This window comes from Phascolarctos cinereus, unplaced genomic scaffold (assembly GCF_003287225.1).
Source record: "Phascolarctos cinereus isolate Bilbo 61053 unplaced genomic scaffold, phaCin_HiC Scaffold_726;HRSCAF=1367, whole genome shotgun sequence".
Taxonomy (NCBI): Eukaryota; Metazoa; Chordata; class Mammalia; order Diprotodontia; family Phascolarctidae; genus Phascolarctos; species Phascolarctos cinereus.
The window spans coordinates 400,073,294-400,093,789 of NW_027556098.1; the positions used below are offsets into that span (position 1 = coordinate 400,073,294).

Consider the following 20,496-nt stretch of genomic DNA (forward strand, 5'->3'; position numbering starts at 1 on the left):
TGAGAGAGACATGAAAAAACTGCTCTCAATTTGGAATTGTACTTGAGAAAAATACTAATTATCTATCAGTTACCAGCTGCCTGGCGTGGTGAGGAGCTGAGTGCAGGGAAGGAGCGGAGGCCTCCTGCCATCCGAAGCAAGTACAGGCAGCTCGGGCTAACTGAGGGCCCTGATAGTTTCAAACAAACAGGCAAGCTCCCTGCATGCCCCATCTTGCACAGTGGTGAGGCTTCCATGCCCCTCCTGCCTCCCCCTTTAAGAAAAAAAGCTTGGCGGGGGGTCTTCTCACAGCCAACCTAGGTGCAAAAAATCTCATTTCCAACGTTTGTCCCACCTCAACCCCTGTATCGATAAGAGGCTAGGGAGGCCTACGGTGGGGAGCATGGACTGGACTATTCTCATTACCTAACTCAGTTTAAGAAACTTCATCTGGAAAAAGCAATGGGGGACAAGCTAGAGACGTGTGTCTCTGTGTATTTCTGCATGTGTGGAGAGGGGAGTGGTGTGATGAGGTCTGAAAGAGAGTGAATGATGAGGCAGAAACTCATCAATATAACAAGCGGTTTGGTAGCAAGCTGGGAGGTGAGAGGGGTAGAGAAATGGATACAATTAATGTCAATCTCTACTTTGAGGGAGGAGAGAAGACTTCCCTTCTGATGGCTTTTCTTATGTCATGAGCTGTAAGTCCATCTAGCATGAGAACGGGCCGGGACACTGTCCAGAGGTCCTTGAGGGATTCTCTGCCTTCCAAAGGAATCACTCTACTAGGTTTATGGCCAAGAATTTTTCGAAACCTGCCAGAGGCATGACAGCCAGCTCCTGGCATGGCCTGGGAGTGGGGCAACATTGTCCCTATACACGGGGATGATTCTCATTGAGTTGCTCATGTCCTCTGTTACTGAAGTCGGCGAGGGAGAATGGCATGGTACACATAAAGGGCTGGACTGGACTCCAGAGGATCTGGGTTCAAATCTGTCCTCAGACAATTCCAAGCTTGGTGACTGACCTTGGACAAGTCACATCACTTTCCTTAGTCCCAGGAATGGTTTCTTTCCCATCTCTGCGTGCCCATTGACAATGGTTGATTGATTCCCTCATTTTACAAGTGAAGAAACTGAGGCACAGAGATGTTGAGTGATTTAGTCAAGGCTGTCTACCTAACACACTTGGCTAGAGTCTGGATTCAAATCCAAATTCGCTAGATTGAGCCTAATAGGATAGTGATAAGAAGAAAGACTGCCCTCCCTCTCTTATTGTCTACATCTTGTTTGCACAGCATTCCTTTCCCTGTTGTTTTCTCCATTAGAATGTAAGTTCCCTGAGGGCAGGCACTGTCTTTTACCTTTCTGTATACCACCAAAGCTTAGCACAGTGCCTGGTATCTATTGGTGCTTAATATTTTTGTTTTTTATTTTATTTTTTCAGGCAATTGGGGTTAAGTGACTTGCCCAGGGTCACACAGCTAGTAAGTGGCAAGTGTTGGGAATGTAGAGTTGGGAAATGGTATCTTTTTCTTTTTCTTTCTTTTTTTTTGTTTTGGGTGAAGCAATTGGGGTTAAGTGACTTGCCCAGAGTCACACAGCTAATAAGTGTTATGTGTTTGAGGCCAGATTTGAACTCAGGTCCTCCTGACTTCAGGGCTAGTGCTCTATCCACTGCGCCACCTAGCTGCTCCTAATAGGCGCTTAATAAATGCTTATTGACTGATTGATCGCATAGATCATAGGACTTGGAGCTAAAACAGCTGGAGATCATTTGCGCAATTTGCTCACTGTACAGATGAAGAATCTGACACCCAGAGAGGACACTGGCTGAAAGTAACAAAGATGCTAACTGACAGAGCTGAGATTTGAACCCAACCCTTTTAACTCACAATTCATTTATCTTTCTTGCCATGCTTTCTTGTAGAATGCCAGATCTTAGAAGTCATCTTGTCCCATTTTAGGGATGAAGAAACTGAGGTCTAAAGAGAGGAAGTGAGTGAGTTGAAGCCACACAGCTAAGACTTAAAATCTGGGCCCCTAGTTTTGTCTGTGAACCGAACCACAGGGTCCATTGCATCTTCTTAGAATGGGGAGTCAGGAAGACACAGGTCTGAATCTTGCCTCTGATCAATGCTAGTTGTCTGACCACAGGCATGTCACAACTTCCTCTGGGCCTCAATTTCCTTCTCCATGAAATGGGGAGGACATAGCCCTTCCTTCACAGAGTCCCCATAAGAATAAAATAAGCTAGTCTAGGTAAATCACTCTGAAAACCATAGAATGGTATATAAATGTGTGCTATGACAGTTACCATGAACACGATAAAAAACGTTCTCATCTTTTCAATGCAGTTCAGATGTCAAAGGTCCAGGGACAAGGTACTCTCCTGCTATTACTGTTAAGTTTGCACATTCTATATAGCAGTGAGTAGGTGCATAAATTAACTGCTTCTTGTGTTTGAATGAAAATATTGAGAGGTCAGCTCATCTTCTATAGGCTCACTGAAAGCATCCCAGAGACAATTCTGGGAGCAGACAGGGTGTCAGAGATGAAGAGGAAGATTTTTTTCTTCTTCTTGTTATTATCTATCCACACTCTGACTTCTCATAAGAAGTTGGTGTGATGACAGGGTTCGGATATGCTGAGGACCCATTTCCTGAGGGGGGAGGTCAGCCTTCTTTCAGTTGACTAGCAGGTGATCTTGGAGCGGGGCCATCTGATGGCCGCTGAGCTATAATCCCTGATATAATGACAGAAACAAGGAACTGGGGAAATAGATACCAGAGGGAGGTTTCATGGAACCTTTGGGAGACTGATGCATCAGCAGCTGTGAGCACAGGACCAGCCAGGGGTTGGGACTAGATAGATATTTGGTATAGTACACACCTAGATGGGACACAAAAAATATGAACAGAGAAAAAGTCCCTAAAGCAGATGGGAAATTGGATACAACTGAACAACACTATTATTCTATTGTCATTATTATCTACCTTATGGAGTTGTTGTTACACCTTGTCTACCTCATGTCCCTTTTAATCAATCACTCAACCAACCAACATTTACAAAGCACCTAGTATGTTCCAGGCACTCTGCTAAGGATACAATAATTGAAGACAGTTCCTAGATATATACAACATAAATACAAGATGGTGAGCAGTGGGACCAGCACCTGGGAGAATAAGGAAAGGTGTCATGCTAAAGATGGCATTTGAGAGTTAAAGGAGACTAAGAACTCTAAAATAGTGGAAATATGTGATTCTAGAGGTGATGGGAGCCATTGAAGTTTCTTGAGTAGAGGGTTAAAATGATCAGACCCACATTTCAGGAAAACCACTTTGGCATTTGTGTGGAGGATGGATTGGGGTGAGACCAGTTAGAAAGCTATTGAAATAGTCTGGTCAAGAAGTGATGAATGATGGAAGTGAAGAGAGAAAAGGAGATGGATATGAGAGATATGGGGAGACAGTTGGCGACTGATTAGATATGGGGATCTAATCCTTTGCACAGGATAGAATGGATCTCCCCCTTTTCACCTCTGCTCCTTAGGATCCTTAGTTTCTTTCAAAGCTCAGCTCAAGCACCATTGCCTATATGAAATGGATCTCCAGTTATTAGGTCCTTCTCACATGCCAAATTCATATAGATATGGATATAGATATAGATACAGATACAGATACAGATATAGATATAGATATAGATACAGATATAGATAGATATAGATATAGCCGTTGAGTTGAAGCCTGCCTCTGACATTTACTAACTGTAAGTCACTTAACCTTTATCTGCCTTATTTTCCTCATTTGTACAATGGGGATAATAACAGCACCCACCTTACAAATTTGTTGTGAGTCTCAAACAAAATTATGGATGTAACATTCTTGGTAAGCCTTAAGGAGGAAAAGGGAAGAGTTTAAGCATTTATTTTTTTTTAATGACTTTATTTGTTTTTAGTTTTCAACATTTGCTTCTATAAGATTGAGTTCTAAATTTTCTCTCCCTCCCTCTGCTCTCCTCTCCTCAAGATGGCATTTAATCTGAAATAGGCTATTCATATAAAGTCATATTAAACATATTTCCACACTAGTCATGTTATAAAGAAGAATTAGAACCAAAGGGAAAAACCACAAGAAAGAAGAAATGAAAAAAAAGAAGACAGAGAGAGAGAGAGAGAGAGAGAGAGAGGGAGAGAGAGAGAGAGAGAGAGAGAGAGAGAGAGAGAGAGAGAGAGAGAGAGAGAAAATAGTATGCTTCGATCTTAAGCATTTATATAGCACCTATTATGTGCCAGGCACTTACTAGCTGTGTGACCCTAGGCAAGTCATTTCACCTCATGTGCCTCAGTTTCCTCATTTGTTAAAAAATGAGCAGGAGAAGGAAATGGCAAACCATTCCCATATCTTTGCCAAGGAAGCTCTAAATGGGGTCATTAAGAGTTGGACATGACCGAAAACAACAACGAATGTTCCCAGAACTTCTAAGTGCTTTACAAATATTTTCTGATTTGATTCTCACAACTACCTGGGGAAGTAGATGCCATTATTATCTCCATTTTATAGTTGAGGAAACTGAGGCAAACAAGATAAAGTGACTTGCCCAGGATCACACAGCCAGTAAATGTCTTAGGCTGAATTTGAAGTCAGATCTTCCTGACTCAAGGCCTGGTGCTCTAGCCACTGAGCTATGTGGCTGCTTTGGGGGCCATCTCCAGTCATCCTGATCTATATCTTGCCACCACACCCAGATGGCTCTGGAGGAGAAAGTGAGGCTGGTAACACTGCACAGCCCTGCCTCACTTCAATCCAATTCACTTGCAAGTCATGGCATCACCTTCCTGATGTCATGGTCCTCTTTGAGAACGAAAGACAATAACAACCACCTCAATGCTTTAAATGCTATGTAGACATTAGCTTATTAGGTATAATACAAATTTCACCTCTAATTATTATTTTAATCATTGGTATTGGGTGGGGAGGAGTTGCTAGACCTGTGATTTCATCATAGAGAATTCCCAATAATGAAACTCCCTCCACCAATGCTGATGATCACCTGCTCTGTTAACTATATAGACCTTCCCTAATGTATTGACTTGGGTTGGGTCCCACAGCCATGATGGTGCCAGGATTTGAAACGAGGTCTTCCAAGTCCAAAGCCCTATACCATGCTATGCTTTCTCTATATGGTTATGACTATTATATTTGGTGTATTATAATTGCTTTTGATACTGTTATAGGTGCCAGCATGTTTGGGTCCACCCCAAGGAGCTATGTGGTGGCCTTGTTCTATCTATGCTGTTATTCTTATCACAGAAAGTAAGCTTGAACTTTTATTTTTGGTCAGCACAGTGTCTGACAGGTATTTAATAAATACTCATTAATTGTATTTGTTTTGTGTATATTCATATGCATTCACTTTATCTTTCCCCAATAGAATGTCTTTGTTTTCACTCGATTCTGAATCTCCAGATCTTAGCACGGTGCCTGGCATACAGCAGGCACTTAATAGATGCTGGGTTCCTTGACTGCTAATTGATTCTATTCTGAGAGAAAAGGACTCTAGAGCTAAGACTGACCACACACACAGACACAGAGACACACAGAGACACACAGGCAGGCAGATACACACACACACACACACACACACACATGTGCACACTCGTGAGCACCACACAACTTAGAACTTTGCCAGCCCGCTTCAGCCGGACATTTGTTGGCAAATCTCGGACCACACGTCAAGCCCGTCCCAAGAGATGCATCAGTAATGACAGGAAGGGGAGTAATTGAGTTCAGAGCTCTCTGATGTTTGCGTTTGACCGGCTGTCTTCTCTGGCAGCTGCCAGGGAAAACACAGCTCTGAGAACCTGGCTCTCTCAATCCAGACAGCCCTGAGACAGTGAAGAGCAAAGTGCTGGGAGCAACAGCACAGACGTCGTGTGCTCCTTGGAAGAGAAGCCACCGGGTGCTGAATTCCTCTGGCAGCCTTCCCTGCTGTCTCCCTTCTTCTCCACGCCCGCCTGCTTAACTCCACCACTGCCCCCCCTGCCTGATCCCTTATTACCTGAGAGAGCTTTGCCTCCCCAGAACCCCCCAGTAGAGAGAATTGCAAAACAACATAATGGGCTGGAGGTTCAGAGGAGGGACCCTGGCTCTTCTGTGCTGGGCAGTCTCTGTCCATGTCATTTACATAGGAAAGTAAACAAAAGGCAAGACCTGGGATCTCCCAAAGGGGATGGGAGCTGCTGGTCGCTCCCCAAGCACTCTCCTGGTTCTGCACCCTACAAGGTCATCACCTGCCCCCACCAGCCTCTAATCTGGGGTCTCTCCAAAGTCCCCAAGATGTCCTTCCTTCACCTACCAAGAGGGGCTATAGCATTAGAGAATCACAGAGCTAGAGCTGGAAGGGCCCTCAGAGCCCATCTAGTCCAATGCCCTCATTTTACAGATGGGACCACTGAGGCTCAGCAAAATAAGTTTTATTAGGATTAGAGGACCTCAGATTTTAGAGCTGAAAGAGGCCTCAGAGACAATTTAGTTCAACTGCCTGACTATATGGATAAGGAAACTGAGGCACAGAGAGGAAACATGACTTGTCTGCATAGCCAAGTGTTTCGGTAAACATGTGACAGAAGTAAATTTTGAACCCAGGTCCCCTAACTCCAAAGCCATCACTGTTTCCACCTTAGCACGCTAACAAACACCAATCAAACATCAGAACCTCAGGCTTAGAAGGGACCTCAGAAGCCATGGAGGTAACAAGATTCTTTTTGACATCATCCCCAGTGAGTGGTCCCTCAGCCTCTTATTGAAGACCTTCATGGAAAGAAAGCTCAGAAAATCCCACTGAATCTCATCACGTCACAGTTGAGAGGGACCTCTATGGTCATCGCATCCAATCTAGACCCCGAAGGAATCTCAACAGCAAAGTATCTGACAAGTAGGCATCGCACCATCTCTTGAAACCCTTTAGTGAAGAATAAGCCACTCAGCTCCTCAGGCATACAATATATTATGAATTATATTACATATAGAAGTATAAATATAAACAAAAATATAAATATATAAATATAATGTATAAATTATATAAAATATATGAAAATTATAATAGCTAGCATTTCCATAGTGCCTACTACATGCCAGGCAGTATGCTTTACATGTTTTATTTCATTCAATCCTCACAACAACCCTGGGAGGTAGGTGCTATTATTATCCCCATTTTACAGATGAGGAAACTGAGGCAAATGGGTTAAATGACTCGCCCATTCCACATCAAACAGTTCTACTAGTTAGAAATCTGTTCCTCTTAAATCTTCCCACTTCTCAATTCATTCCTTGGGGTCTAGCAGCTTCAAGGTGGAGGGAATGGCTCTCCCTGCTAACTGCTCTCATCATAAGCTCCCTATGACGTTAGGCTTCTCAGCTGTGGGACTGAGATAGGACTTTCTTCCTCCCCCCTCCCTACCCCACTGCCCCAAACAGCTGCTGAGGCAGAAGGAGTGAATCAAAGCTAAACTGGCCGACAGACGAGTCTGCAGCTCAGATCTGATAACGCTTCATTCGCTCAGACGATGCTAAAGTTCCCAACTCCATCCTGACCCCTCCTCCTTGTCCAGGGATGCCCAAGAGAGGCACCAGTGGAAGGGAGGGGATGTGGACGAAGAGCTCAAAAGTGAGGGATGAAGAAGGGGAAGGAGGAATGAACTCACTGTCCAAGTGGCTGACTTGGCGGTGCTGGACTGCTGGAAAGTGACCTCAAAGTGATGGGGGCCGGGGTAGTCCGTGTTGGAAGGGATGACAGGCGCAGGGGACATGGTGTCAAATGTCGAGCTGGGCTGGGAGTAGGGAGAGTGCGTCGGGACGCTGGCAGAGTGCTCTGGATTGTAGGGGCTGGTGGAGGCCGCGCGGCTGCTGCTGTTCTGATCCATGGTGTTGGTGAGCAGATTAAACTGGGACTGGAGAAGGAAAAAGGGGGAGGAGGGAAGGGGGGCGAAAAAAACACACACACACAGTCAGTTTAGGAGAAATGGAAACATCAGCTACCCTTCTTCGGGACCAGAGGTGTCCTGTTACAGACTTCTTAAAGGGCCAGCCAACCTCAAGTCATCCCAAATATTTCCTTGGGTCTCTCCCCACCTCCCTAGCCCTCCCCCTCCCCATCCAACAGGTCACCACTTGCATGAAGGGATAAACTGACATGTTCACCTCACCCACTCTATCAGCCTTCCCAGGTGCCAAGTTTTCGGGAAATCTAACCAAGCATTTAATGGGGTGGAAGAGAAGAGACCAAAAAAAAAAAAAGGCAAATGCTTTGCTAGTTCTGAGTGGAATTGTCTGCTGAACACATCCTTGTCCCCTTCCGTTATCTCTCCTCTTCCCCAGAGCTGCCAGATGCTAGGTATCAGCAGCCTGGATCTTCCACTTCCTCCCCCTCCTTACACTGCCCCTCTCTTCAAGAAGCCCAAGGCATTAGGCAAACACTGCCTGGGGGCACCCAGGGGTGGGGATGGAGTAGAATGGGTCAGTATGCCCATTTGATAGATGGTGGGAAAAAAAATGTTCAGAGAAGCTGGTCTGAGGTCAGCCAGCAAGCCAATGGCAAAAGCTGTGGACTAGACCTCAGGTATTCTGACCAAGACACATTGAAGAACATCAGCCAGAAGGGAGCTCAGAGGCCATCTAACCCAACCCCCTCATTTTCACAGATGAAGAAACCAAGCCCCAGAGAGGGTGTGTGTCTTGCACAAGGTCACACAGGAAGGATGTCTCAGAAGAGGGATCTGAACCCAGGTCTTCAGACTCCCATCTGAAGTGTCCCATAGTTCTCAAAGTGCCAGGAATTGAATGCTCGTGCCTCTAAGGCAAAAGGAAGGAATAAGCATTTATACAGCACCTATATATACCAGTCACTGTGCTAAGAGCTTTTTACAAATATTGCCTCATTGGACACATAACAATTCATGAGGAAACTGAGGCAGGCAGAGGTTAAGTGACTTGTCCAGCGTCACATAGCTAGTAAATGTCTGAGGATCTGGATCTTCCTGACTCCAGGCTCAGCCACCTAGTTGCCTCTAGAGGAATCTCATGTGACATGTCTAGAAAAGGAGAAGCCAGATTGTGAAGGGTTTTAAATGCCAGGCCAGGATGTTTATATTTTATCCTAGAGGCAGTAGGGAGCCACTGAAGCTTCTTGAGCTGAGGAGTGACATGGTCAGAGAAGTGCTTTAAGAATATTATCTTGGCAGGAAGGATGGATTTAGAGAGGAAAGACTAGAAGAACCAGACAGACGAATGAGGACGCTCTTGCAATAATCCAGATGAAAGGTAGTGAGAGCATTCAGAGTACAACCTGATCTCCAGTGGTGTGAATAATGAATTCTGTGGTCATGCAGAGTTGAACTAGCACCACTGAACGTCATGATAACATAAAAATATGGTCATCAATTGCAGCTCATGTGGAAATACACTATGCAAATTCAAATGGTACTGGTACTTCTGCAGTGACTGTACAAAGTGAGAGAAGAGGACAGCCAAGGGATGGAGTTGAGATGATCCTAATGCGTCTCCCCTCTCCAATCCATCCTTCACCCCTCAGAGAATCCCAAAAGCTCAGCTCGGGGGCCACCTTCTACATGCAGCCTTCCTGGACTCCCCCCAGCTGCCAGTGCTTGACAAATCACTTCCCACTGATTTTTCCTCTACTTTAATGGTGTGTTACTCTCTCCTAAAGAATGTAGGCTCCCTGAGTGGAGGAACTGTCTTTTCATTGTCTTTATACTGTCCAGAATCTAACACAGAGCCTAGAACATGGATGGCATGTGATGAATGCTTGCAGGCTGATGGATTGGAGGAAGAATCAGCAAGACCTGGATGATGGGTGGTCATGGGATTCGATGGACAAATGTCACAATTGGAGCCAAACATTCACTGGCTGAGCCTTCAGTGGAGACGAGAGAAAGGGAGGGCCCACTACCCCTTCCTAAGCCTTTGCAGGTCTCCCACTTACTTCCTACCAGATCACATGTATCCTCTCTACCATCTTGCATTCAATTCAATTCAGTATTTCTTTACGGGTCTGCCCAACTGTCAGTCCTGTGTTCAGACACACCACAAGGGCTTCCCTTTCATTGTCTTCATTCTGCCCATGCCTTAGGCCCAGAAGGGTTGATCAGGCCATAAGGCTACAGTGATTTCAAGTGAGTGTGCAATCCTTAGTCATAGAGACCTGAGACAAGGATAAATAATGCACTGAGACCCACCCATGTAAACCAGTGACTATAAAAGAGAAGGAGGTCACACTCAGGTCATTATCAATGACAGCCTCAACAGGAAGAGAAAACTCCTTTAAGTCCAAGGACTACACCTGAAGAAGGGACTGGGAGAGAGCTTAGCACCTGGGGGGCTTCACCTAAAAAGTTTCATCTGGAGAAAAACACCTGGAGAGTGACTGCTGATAAACTTAGCACCTGGACAGCTGCACCAGGGGAGCTTAGAAACTTGATGGCTGGGAGAGTGTGACGCCTGGAAAACTTATCACCTGAAGGGCAGTACCTGGAGAGCTGAGTACTTAGAGAGCATAGAACCATGACCACTTACCTAGATCCTCCATCTCTAGAGTGACAGTGGAAAGCTTAGCACCTGGACAGCTTAGTACCTAGAGAGCATGGAACTTTGAAAGCTTCACCTGGAACCCCTATCTGTACAGTGACACCTAGAAAGCTTAGCACCTGGACAGCTTAGTACCTAGAGAGCATGGCACCTGGAACCTCTATCGGTAGAGTGACACTGGAAAATTTAGCACCTAGAAGGTGACACACAGGGAGCTTAGTACCCAGAAGGCTACACCTGGAAAATGAAGCTTGGAGACCTTAGTACCTGGAGAGCTGAATCTAGACAGCTGCAACTGGAAGCTATACCTACGGGGACACTCGAGTGACACCCAACGAGCATCTCCCAGAGAAGATAACACCTGGGGAAGGACATCTGGAAAGTGACCGCTGGAGAACTGGACCTGAACTGCACTGAGGATAGGCAACTAGATGAGACAGTGGATATAGCCAATCAGGAAGATCTGAGTTCAAATCCAGCCTCAGACACTAGCTAGTCGAGTGACCCAGGCAGCTCCCTTCATGTTGGTTTGCCTCAGCTTCCTCATCTGTAGAATGGGAATAATAACAGCACATACCCCTCCTCTCCCGGGGTTGTTGTGAGGAGCAAATAAGATAATATTTGTAAAGTGCTTAGTGAGGTACCTGGCACACTGTAAGTGCTTAATAAAAGCTTATTTGCTGGATAGCTTCTGAAGAGTGACAGACAGTCTAGCACCTGGACCACTGGATGTACACAGCTTTACCTGGAGAATGACATCTGTCAATGTATATGTTTCTAGCATATTTATAGAGAGGAAAAGGCTATATATGTATGTATACATGTGTATATACACATCAATGTATATATGTACATATACGTGTAATATATTTATACACAATATATTATAGATTGTATAATATATTTATTATATATAGACATACACATATACGTACATACATATACACATATACACCCTCAAACTTTCCAGATCTTGACCCTGCCCTTGAGATCAGCAGGTACCTGTCCTAAAAAGAGATATAAAACAGGACCATGTAATTTGGAGCTCAGAAGGACCTGACTGACCATTAAGTCCAACTCCTCCTCCCCCATTTTGCAGATGATGAAACTGATGCCTGAGTGGTTAAGTGATTTGCCATACAGAGAGCAAGCAGTTTCTTGCTGCTGTCCAGTTGTTTCAGTCACATCTGATTCTCCATGACCCTTAAATGGTTTGCCATTTCCTTCTCCGGCTCATTTTACAGATGAGAAAAGTGAGGTAAATGGGGTTGAGTGACTTTTCTAGGCTCACACAGCTGGTAAATGTCTGAGGCTGGATTCGAACTTAAGAAGATGAGTCTTCCTGACACCAGGCCAGGCATTCTATGCACTATGGCGTCCCCTAGCTGCCCCAAGTAAGCAGTAGAAAAAAAGATTTGAATTCTGGTCCTCCTGTCTTTTCTAGTGGTGATATTTTATGTTCTAGGGTCCCTTTCAGCACTGACATTTTACATTCTAAGGACATTTCCAGCTCTGACATTCTATGACCTGCAAGATTTCTTTATTCAAGATAAATGTCTCAATACAGTTGCCATTCTCTCTTCAAGCTTTCCGATGCACCCAAGTGTACCTAGGATGCTACTGCTTCATTCTTCCCAGATCACTTCTTGCCCCTACATTTGACCATGCTTGGGATAAACTCTCTGTACCTTGGGATAGGGCTACGTCAACTCTGCTGGAAATCTCACTGGCAACCTTTCCAGGGCAGCATGAGTTGACTGGTGTGTTTCTGGACCATGTTCATCTCTTGCTTGACCGCAAAATCCTTGGAAGGGCTGAATTCCCAAAGGGCCCCAGTACCTAATCTGCCCTAGGCTAAATCCAGATAGAGTCTTTTCCTTAAATCTCAGATCCAGAGTTCAAATGTGAACTGTTTGAAAAGGTGTGAATTCACTTAGTCCAGGCTTCTGGTCCCCACTTGCATGGGCTGGTATTGACTCAAATCCCCAGCTTCTGAGTTAGGTCAGTAAGGAGATCAACTGCCCACTGAGCAGATCTCTGCTGACAAAGTTCCCAAACAATGGACCTTCCTTGCTACTGGAACCCTGAAGTTGAGAACTTTAATCAGAACAAAAGGCTCACTTCAATGGGACAACCCCAAACCTGAGAAGAGGTGAATTCACAATTCGTCAAAGGAAAGAGAGGCTAGGAGTCAAAGTGCACAAAGTGGTGGACCTGCAATCAGGAAGACCCAGTGTAAATACGGCCTCAGATACTAGTTGTGTGACTCTGGGTAAATCCCTTCACCTGTCTGCCTCAGTTTCCTCAACTGTAAAATGAAGATAATAATAGCACCTCCCCTCCCCGGGAGGTTGTGAGGATTAAATGAGATAACATAGTAGGCACTAGACAAACGTTTGTTCCCTCCCTCTTCTCCTCCTTGGGGCATGCCAATACACTCACAACAACCTTTCAAGGAAGAAAATACATTTTAAGGATGAGAGAACTGAGGCACAGAGGCTTACCTAGGGTCACTCTGGGTGTCAGACTCAGTTTTCTTAATTCCAAGATGAAAGCTCTTTCCTGTGAACTATATTATAGCTATTGCCACTCCCACTTAAGCCCTCTGCAACCTAGGAGACTTTTTAAATGATTCACAAAGTCACAAAATCTGAAAGCTGAAATGACCTTCAGTTGCCATCTAGTCTAACCATTCATGAGAGAAATCTGCTCTTCTAACCTGCAGGACGAGTGGTCATCTAGCCTCTTGCTAGAGAGACCCCACCACCCAGTCAACGGACTCCCCCTCTGAGTCTCAGTTTGATCCTCTATAAAATGAGGGGGTGGCTTGCGATGGCTATCTATGACCTCTGACCTCCTGAATCAGCTCTCAGATTCTGGACAGCTCTCCTTGTTTTTTCCTGAATTAATTAAACATAGGCCTAGGGTGTCTGGTTCTGCCCTTTGAGGCCAAGGAGAACACATCTAATGGTTCTTCTGCATGACAGACCTTCAAAGTTGAACAGACATCATGCCCACTCAGTCTTGTGATTGCCTTGCCACTCTGGGGTTTCATGCAGTTTGTCGAGGTAGAAGGTTCTCTCTGATCTCTTTCCATCTAGAATGATCTGGACTAGAAGCTCCAGGAGAAGGGGTAGTACCCCATATTTCTACCATTTCAACCCAGTCCCTAGCACCATTCCTTGTAGGTGGGAGGGGAAGCGTGGACTAAGCTGAAGACCAAATCACTGGTCAGGCAGTAATGCCAAAGAGTGGCTCTGAGATCCGGCAAAGATGCCTTTCCTGTTACACAGCTGGCCATACTCAGGCAGAAGTGCACCCCCCCCACACACACACAACACACACACACACACACCACACACACACACACACACACGCTAGCCCCTTCCCTCCTGCACACACAGACACTTGTACATTCCTGCGCGTATACTGGTCTCTTCGTTAGCCTCTCCCCACCCTTGGCAACTCCCTTACATTTCACATGGGTTAGTCTAAGCACAATGGGGTCAAGAGTCACAGTCCTACAGCCTGGGCAGAAAGTATGTGCTCTGTGTCTCTCCCACACCCTTCTCCCTCTCCCTATTCTTCTTCCTTTTATCTTTCCCTTTGTGGAAGACTCACATCTTTTCAGAAGAGAAGCATAACTAGCTGGGGGCTGCTGTGACCTTAAGCTGATTTCCAGAATCCTCAGTTTCCAGCCAGAATTAGGCTACTAGGAGTCTTTAAATCCACAAAAGGCAGGCTTGGAAACCAGGATTTGGTGCCACCTTTCTATGACACTCCTGGGAATTCATTTCCCCTTCTCGCGGCCTCTTTTTCCCAACTGCAAAATGGAGGCATTGGACTAGATGACACATGTAAAGTCCCTTGCAGATCTAACATTTTATGACTCTCTGATCTCCAAGACAAATCTGGAACAAAATGAAGAAGAGCTGAAGAAAGGGGACACCACTTCTGAAGTCATAGGGTTCTGGAGTTAGAAGGAACTTTAGAGACCTAATCCAGCTCATTCATTTGATTGGTAGCATCTTATAGTGGAAAGAACACTGGACTTGTTGTCAGGAAGCCCTGGGTTCAAATCCTGACTAAGAAATTTGGCCATGTGCCTTGCAAGTCTCTTAACCTCTCTGGGACTCAATTTCCCCATCTGTAAAATGAGAGATTGAATTTAATGGCCTGCGAAGTTTCTTCCAGCCCTATATTTATGATCCTATGAAACTGGGGCACCAGGAAGTTAAGTGACTTCCCCAGGGCCGTACAGAAAATAGGAAGTAAGGCCAAGATTGGGACTCTTAAGTTCGGGGGTCCCTACACCATCTTCTCCCATGGCCAATCTTGCAGAAGCACCAGCCCTCTCAGGAACATTCACTACTTTTGTCTCCATACTTCAGCAACTCTCTTTGCCCTCCTTCTTCCCACGCCCACCCACTGACTGGGGAAAAGACATTTTTACTTCCCACATGACATCACTTCATACCTTTATTGTCAAAATTAGAAAAACTTTTTTTAAACCCATAATGAGAAGTCATTTCTGATGCCCATCACAGATTGTGATCTTAGAATCAGAAGGGACCTTGGAGGCTATCCAGTGCAACCTACTCCTGAACAGGAATCCTCTCCAAAACATACCCATCAAAGGGTCATCTCAAAGTCTTTGCTTGGAGACCTCCAATGAGGGAGACTCCCTCCCTCCCAAGGCAGTCCATCCTATTTGGAGGCAGCTTCCATTGGCAGGATGTTATTTGTTTTTTGTTTTTTCCCTCTTCCATCAAGTCTAAATCTGCCTTTTTGCAACTTCCGCCCACAGCTCCTGGTTCTTCCCCCTGGGGCCAAGCAGAGTAATCACTCTTATACATGACAGTTCTTCCAACACTCCAAGACAGTTATCACATCTCCCACCAAGTTTTTTCTTCTCCAGGTGAAATCTTTCCAGTTCCTTCAACCACCCAACATACCTGTGGCCTGGGCTCAACATCCTGCACCATTCTGTCATCCTTCCTCTGGATGCTCTGCAGCTTGCCAAAATCTTTCCTAATATGTGACACCCAGAAATGGATGCAGCTCAAGTACTTCATGGTCCACACAGACTGGCCATCAGGCAGGTCCCAGGAGATCACATTCTATCTCCCATATCTGTGCATTTGTATAGGCTGTCCTCCATTTCTGGAATGTCCTCCCTTCTAACCTTGGTCTTTTAGGATCCCTGGCTTCCTTTGAGGTTCAACTCAAGTGCTATTTCCTACATATTTTGTATTATGTAGTTCCTCTTGTCCCATAAACTTTAAGATCTTTGAGGGCATGGTCTGTTACATTTTTGTCTTTGTATCCTGGCTGAAGGTATTTAATAAATGAAGAAGGTAGAAGAAAAGAAGGAAAGGAGGGAGGAAGGAAGAAAGGGAGGGAGAAATGGAGGGAGGAAGGAAGGAAGGAAGGGAGGAAGGAAGGAAGGAAGGAAGGAAGGAAGGAAGGAAGGAAGGAAGGAAGGAAGGAAGAAAAGAGGAAGGGAAGAAGGAAGGAAGGGTAGAAAGGAGAACGAAGGAAAGAAGGAAAGAAGGAAAGATAGGAAGAAGAGAAAAAGGAAGGAAAGAAGGAAGGAAGAAAGGAGGAAGAGAAAAACGAAGGAAAGAAGGAAAGGAAAGAAGGAAGAAGGAAGAAAGAAAAGAAGGAAAGGAAGAAAGGGGAAAGGGAAGAAAGAAGGAAAGAAGGAAATCTGACCAGGGCTCAAAACATCCTCTTATTCCAAGCCACACTGAGCTTTGGGAATTCTGACCCAATGTTCCACTGAAAACCCATATTTAGAATCCACAGTCTTTCTGACTCCACTGGGGTAGCATTTGAATACCTACAAGCCTCCCGTGGCCAGTTCTCAGCACTCTGGTTTCTCTTATCCTGTCTTATCCCTTACTCTGTTGTCAGAAAGTCCGATTAAGGGAAGCTCCAGATGAACCTCACTTCCTGACAGATGTTGGAGCCCAACCATGCGGCAATAACCAGACCTGAGTCCCCACAGTTTAGAAAGTGAGTGAGCTGCAGTTCTAGGAGAAGGCATTCACATTTTAACTTGTCTACATTTTAACACTCCTTGGCAAATGTTCAGACGATTAGTCATGAGAACCCAAGGGAGAAGAAGGGATAGGAATCTGAGCGCCCAAATGTTAAAGCAAAACAAGACAGAAATGTCAGAAAGAGACGTCTCAGTGATATTTTCATGAAACAGGAAGAAATGGAACTCTTGGAGAAAGCCTTTCAAGGAAACCTTGAGTGCCCGCTTTTAACAGCTCTGACTCGACTAAGGAATATGGTCTTCAGGACCTGAAGAATATCGTAAATGAGCAAACTTTCTTTCCAATTCCTGACTTTGGAACCCCAGAAACAAAACCAGTTAGAGCCCAGGGGGGCTGTTTATAGAGAGGGAAACTGAGGCACAGTGGAGGAAGTCATGAAAATAGAGGACATGAAGATCAACTAGTCCAATCTATTCCAATTAAAAGGAGGAAACTGAGGCCCAGAGAGGGGAAGTCATAGCATTTACAGCTGGAAAAGAACCCAGAGTGTCTGGAATGATGCAACCTGGAACTTGTGAGGAGGCAGTATAATCTCTCCTACCAGTATGATTCCCCTCATTTTTTAAAAAAGAGGAAATTGAAGCCTGAAGAGGAAAGTGACTTCCTCACGATGAAACAGGAAGTTTGGTGGGCATGGCAGCATTCAAAGCCAGGTCTTCTCCCTGCCAATCTCTGCCTCTCTTCACCAAGGGCTGGAATCTTGTCTTGCTATCATCTCACTGTGTTCAGAGTACCTTGGGAACGGATCACTGGAGGATGTCAGGCAAAATATTCCTCTGATGCCTTCTTCTTAGGTGAATTAGGACAACCAGCCCCCATGATAGCATCTCCACAACTCTCTGTGCTGATGGCCACATTTTCATAGGACAATGAAAAGAGATTGCACACATTTCCTTCTACCCTGTGAGTGTTTTCGTCACCCCTGACTATTGTGGCAACTCTCTGAGACATCCAAAATCTCTCAACACTTTCTTTATTTTCTCTAAGGTTTTATAACCTATATCTACACATGTACAACGATAGACACATCAGTTTATATACACTCTTTGGTTGGAATTGTGAATTTCACTGATTAGTAATCTGAAAGTTTTGAATTACAAAGCCTCAGATGCCTACTCACTAAGAATTATACTTTTTTCCAATTCTTTATTTCCCTTTCCTTCCCTTCTCTTTCTTTCTCTTCTCTCCCTTTCTCTCTCCTACCCTCATTTCTTCTCATTTCCCTTCTTTCCCCTCTTCTTGCCTCATCCTCCATCCCTTCTCACTCATTCTAACTCTTTCCTTTCTCATCCTTCTTATTTCCCTGGCCTTGATTTTCCCTAGCACTTTGTGGGTAAGGCTGCAGTTTCTCTCAAATATCTCCAAGTCTGTCTGTCTCTCTTCTTCCCTGCCTCCTTCTCTTTCTCTCTCCCTCCTTTTTTCCTCTTCTTCCCTGTCTCCTTCTCTTTCTCCCTCCCTCCTCCTCTCTCTCCTTTCTTTCCTCTTCTTCCCTGCCTCCTTCTCTCTCCCTCCCTCCTCTTCTCTCTCTCCTTTTTTCTCTTCCTCCCTGCCTCCTTCTTTCTCTCTCCTTTTTTTCTCTTCCTCCCTGCCTCCTTCTCCCTTCCCTCCTCTCTTTCTCTCTCTCACCTTTTTCTTCACGTAATACATTGTCCAGACTTGTGGAGCTCACCCCCGACTCAGGCTCCCACCACACAGAAAGCTGACAAAATGAAAAGACCAGGATCCGGATCCAGAAAACCGTTCAGATGATGGAGCCAAGAGGATTTCTGTAGCCAGAGAGGACACCCTGAATGCTCAGGTCATCCTAGGCAATAGTGGGGAAAGGAACTCCCCAGTGGGCAATAAGCACCCCCAAAGCAATGGGGGAGATCACTTGGCAGCCGTGAATAATTCCAGAGAAAACAACTTTTTTTTTTTAGCCTAAAGATAGTGGGCTAATTAGGACATGCCCTGTAGCAGCCAGTGCACATGTGCCTACATGCAGAAAAAGACATTTCCTGGGCTCAGCCCAAGCAAACACTGCTTAGCGGCCTCATCAGACTACACAGAAAGGTCGAGCTTGGCTGGCTGAAGGTCACTGTGCTTTGAAGTTCTTTAGGTCGAGGTCCTTCTAGGCAGTCCCGAAGCTAGCCCTTTGGATTTGAAAAGGGCACACTGAGAGAAAAGTGGAGAGGGCTTCTTTTGTTGTTGGGAAGGACTCTTACCTGCCCACAAGCTCTACCACATCTCATGCAAATTATCACCTCTTCCATGAAGCCCTCCCAGATTTCCCTGGACAGTCAATCAGTCGGTCAACAAGCATTCAATCGCTAAGTGCTTATTTTGTGCCAGGCATTGTATTAATTTTTAAGCAATTAACAATTATATTACACAAATTAAACATTTATATAATTAAATTATACAAAGAAAGGTAAAAGCACAGTCCCTGCCCTCCAAAAGCTCATATTCTAATGGAGAAGACAATATGTAAACAACAATGTTTTAGTGTAATTAACACGCAAACAGCTGTCCCCACTGTAGATAACACTGTTCCCCCTCAGACCTCACAAAGCACTTTTGGAGGGTAACTCTCTAATGCTCACATTATTCAAAAGCATGCCTTAAGCCCTACTTATAGTTAAGATGCTGTTCTAAACACTGGGGATAAATACAAAAGCCAAAATAAAAGCAAGGCTTGCCCTCAACTAATTTGCATTTACATTCTGGAGATTCAAAGCTGGAAAGGTCTGCAAAGGCCATATAGCCTAGGTCTTTAGTATTCCAGGTGAGGAAACTGAGGCCCAGAGAAGTCTAGCAAATTGCCCAAGATGACACAAGTAGCAAGCATGAGAGGGGAAATGTGAACTCAGTGCCTCTCACTCCACAGCCTGCTGCTCTGGTCCGATCCATTCATTTTCACAGATGGAGGAAAATGAGACCCAATGACCTGTCCAAGGTCATATAAGTGTCTGAGCCAGGAATGGAGCTCCTATCTTCTGACGCCATATCCAGCGTTCCCTTCACTGTGCAACACACTCTCCGTTGGTAATATTTGCTTCCTTTTCGTCTTTGTATTTTCTGGGCCTAACACAGGGTCTGGCAAACAGAAAGCACTTAATAAATGCTTGCTGACTAGATGTAATGGTTATCTGTGTTTGTGTCTTGCTTTCGTGAACTGTAAACTCCAAGAGGGTAGGGATTATGAATTATCTAAACTTGGTATCTTGCCTAGCTGGGACAGTTCAGAATCCTACACACAGTTGGTGATTAACATATACTTGTCAAATTGACTAGGGAAGACAAGATATCTGTCATTAACCATTTGAAGGGTTGTACTGTGGGAAAGGCTCCAGAGGGGAGAGCCAAAAATAATGGGGGAATGTTCAGGAAGGGGGAATTTAGGTCTGACATCAGGAAAAGCTTCCTAACAATGAAAGCTGTCCCAGAGGAGAATGGGCTGTTGTGGGAGATGAAGGCTTCCTCCTCACCGGAGGTCTCCAATTAGAGGCTGGACAACCACTGGCTTTTAGTGGAAATTCTTATGTAGGTAAAGGTTGGACTGGATGACAAGGGGAGATCCCACTCGGGGTTTGTAGTTATGTCTGCTACTTATGGGAGCAGCTGGAGGGTCAATTTCTGCCAATTCCCCTTCCAATTCTACCTTCACTTCCTTTTTTCAAGTCCATGCCCTTCCACTGAATTTCAGGAAATGAAAACCTGGGAAAGCCCTGGAGGCTTAAAGGACCACAGATTCTGGGGGAGTAGGCGGTGAGCATGAACCAAAGGAGCGAGAGAGCCCCAGTGCAGAGGGGAAGGAGAGGTCATCTTGGGAGAGAGAATGCCACAGACAAGTCCTCCAATAGAGATAGA

The 20,496-nt window shown here is 45.0% G+C and overlaps 1 protein-coding gene across 1 annotated transcript in view; it reads right to left on the reverse strand.

Annotated features, from left to right (window-relative positions):
- The window catches only part of TP73 (tumor protein p73), a 225,249-nt gene that overhangs the window by 99,529 nt on the left and 105,224 nt on the right, over positions 1-20,496 (reverse strand). Inside the window, 1 exon segment of the mRNA XM_020975460.2 lies at positions 7,684-7,929. Coding sequence (XP_020831119.2) covers positions 7,684-7,929 — 246 coding nt within the window.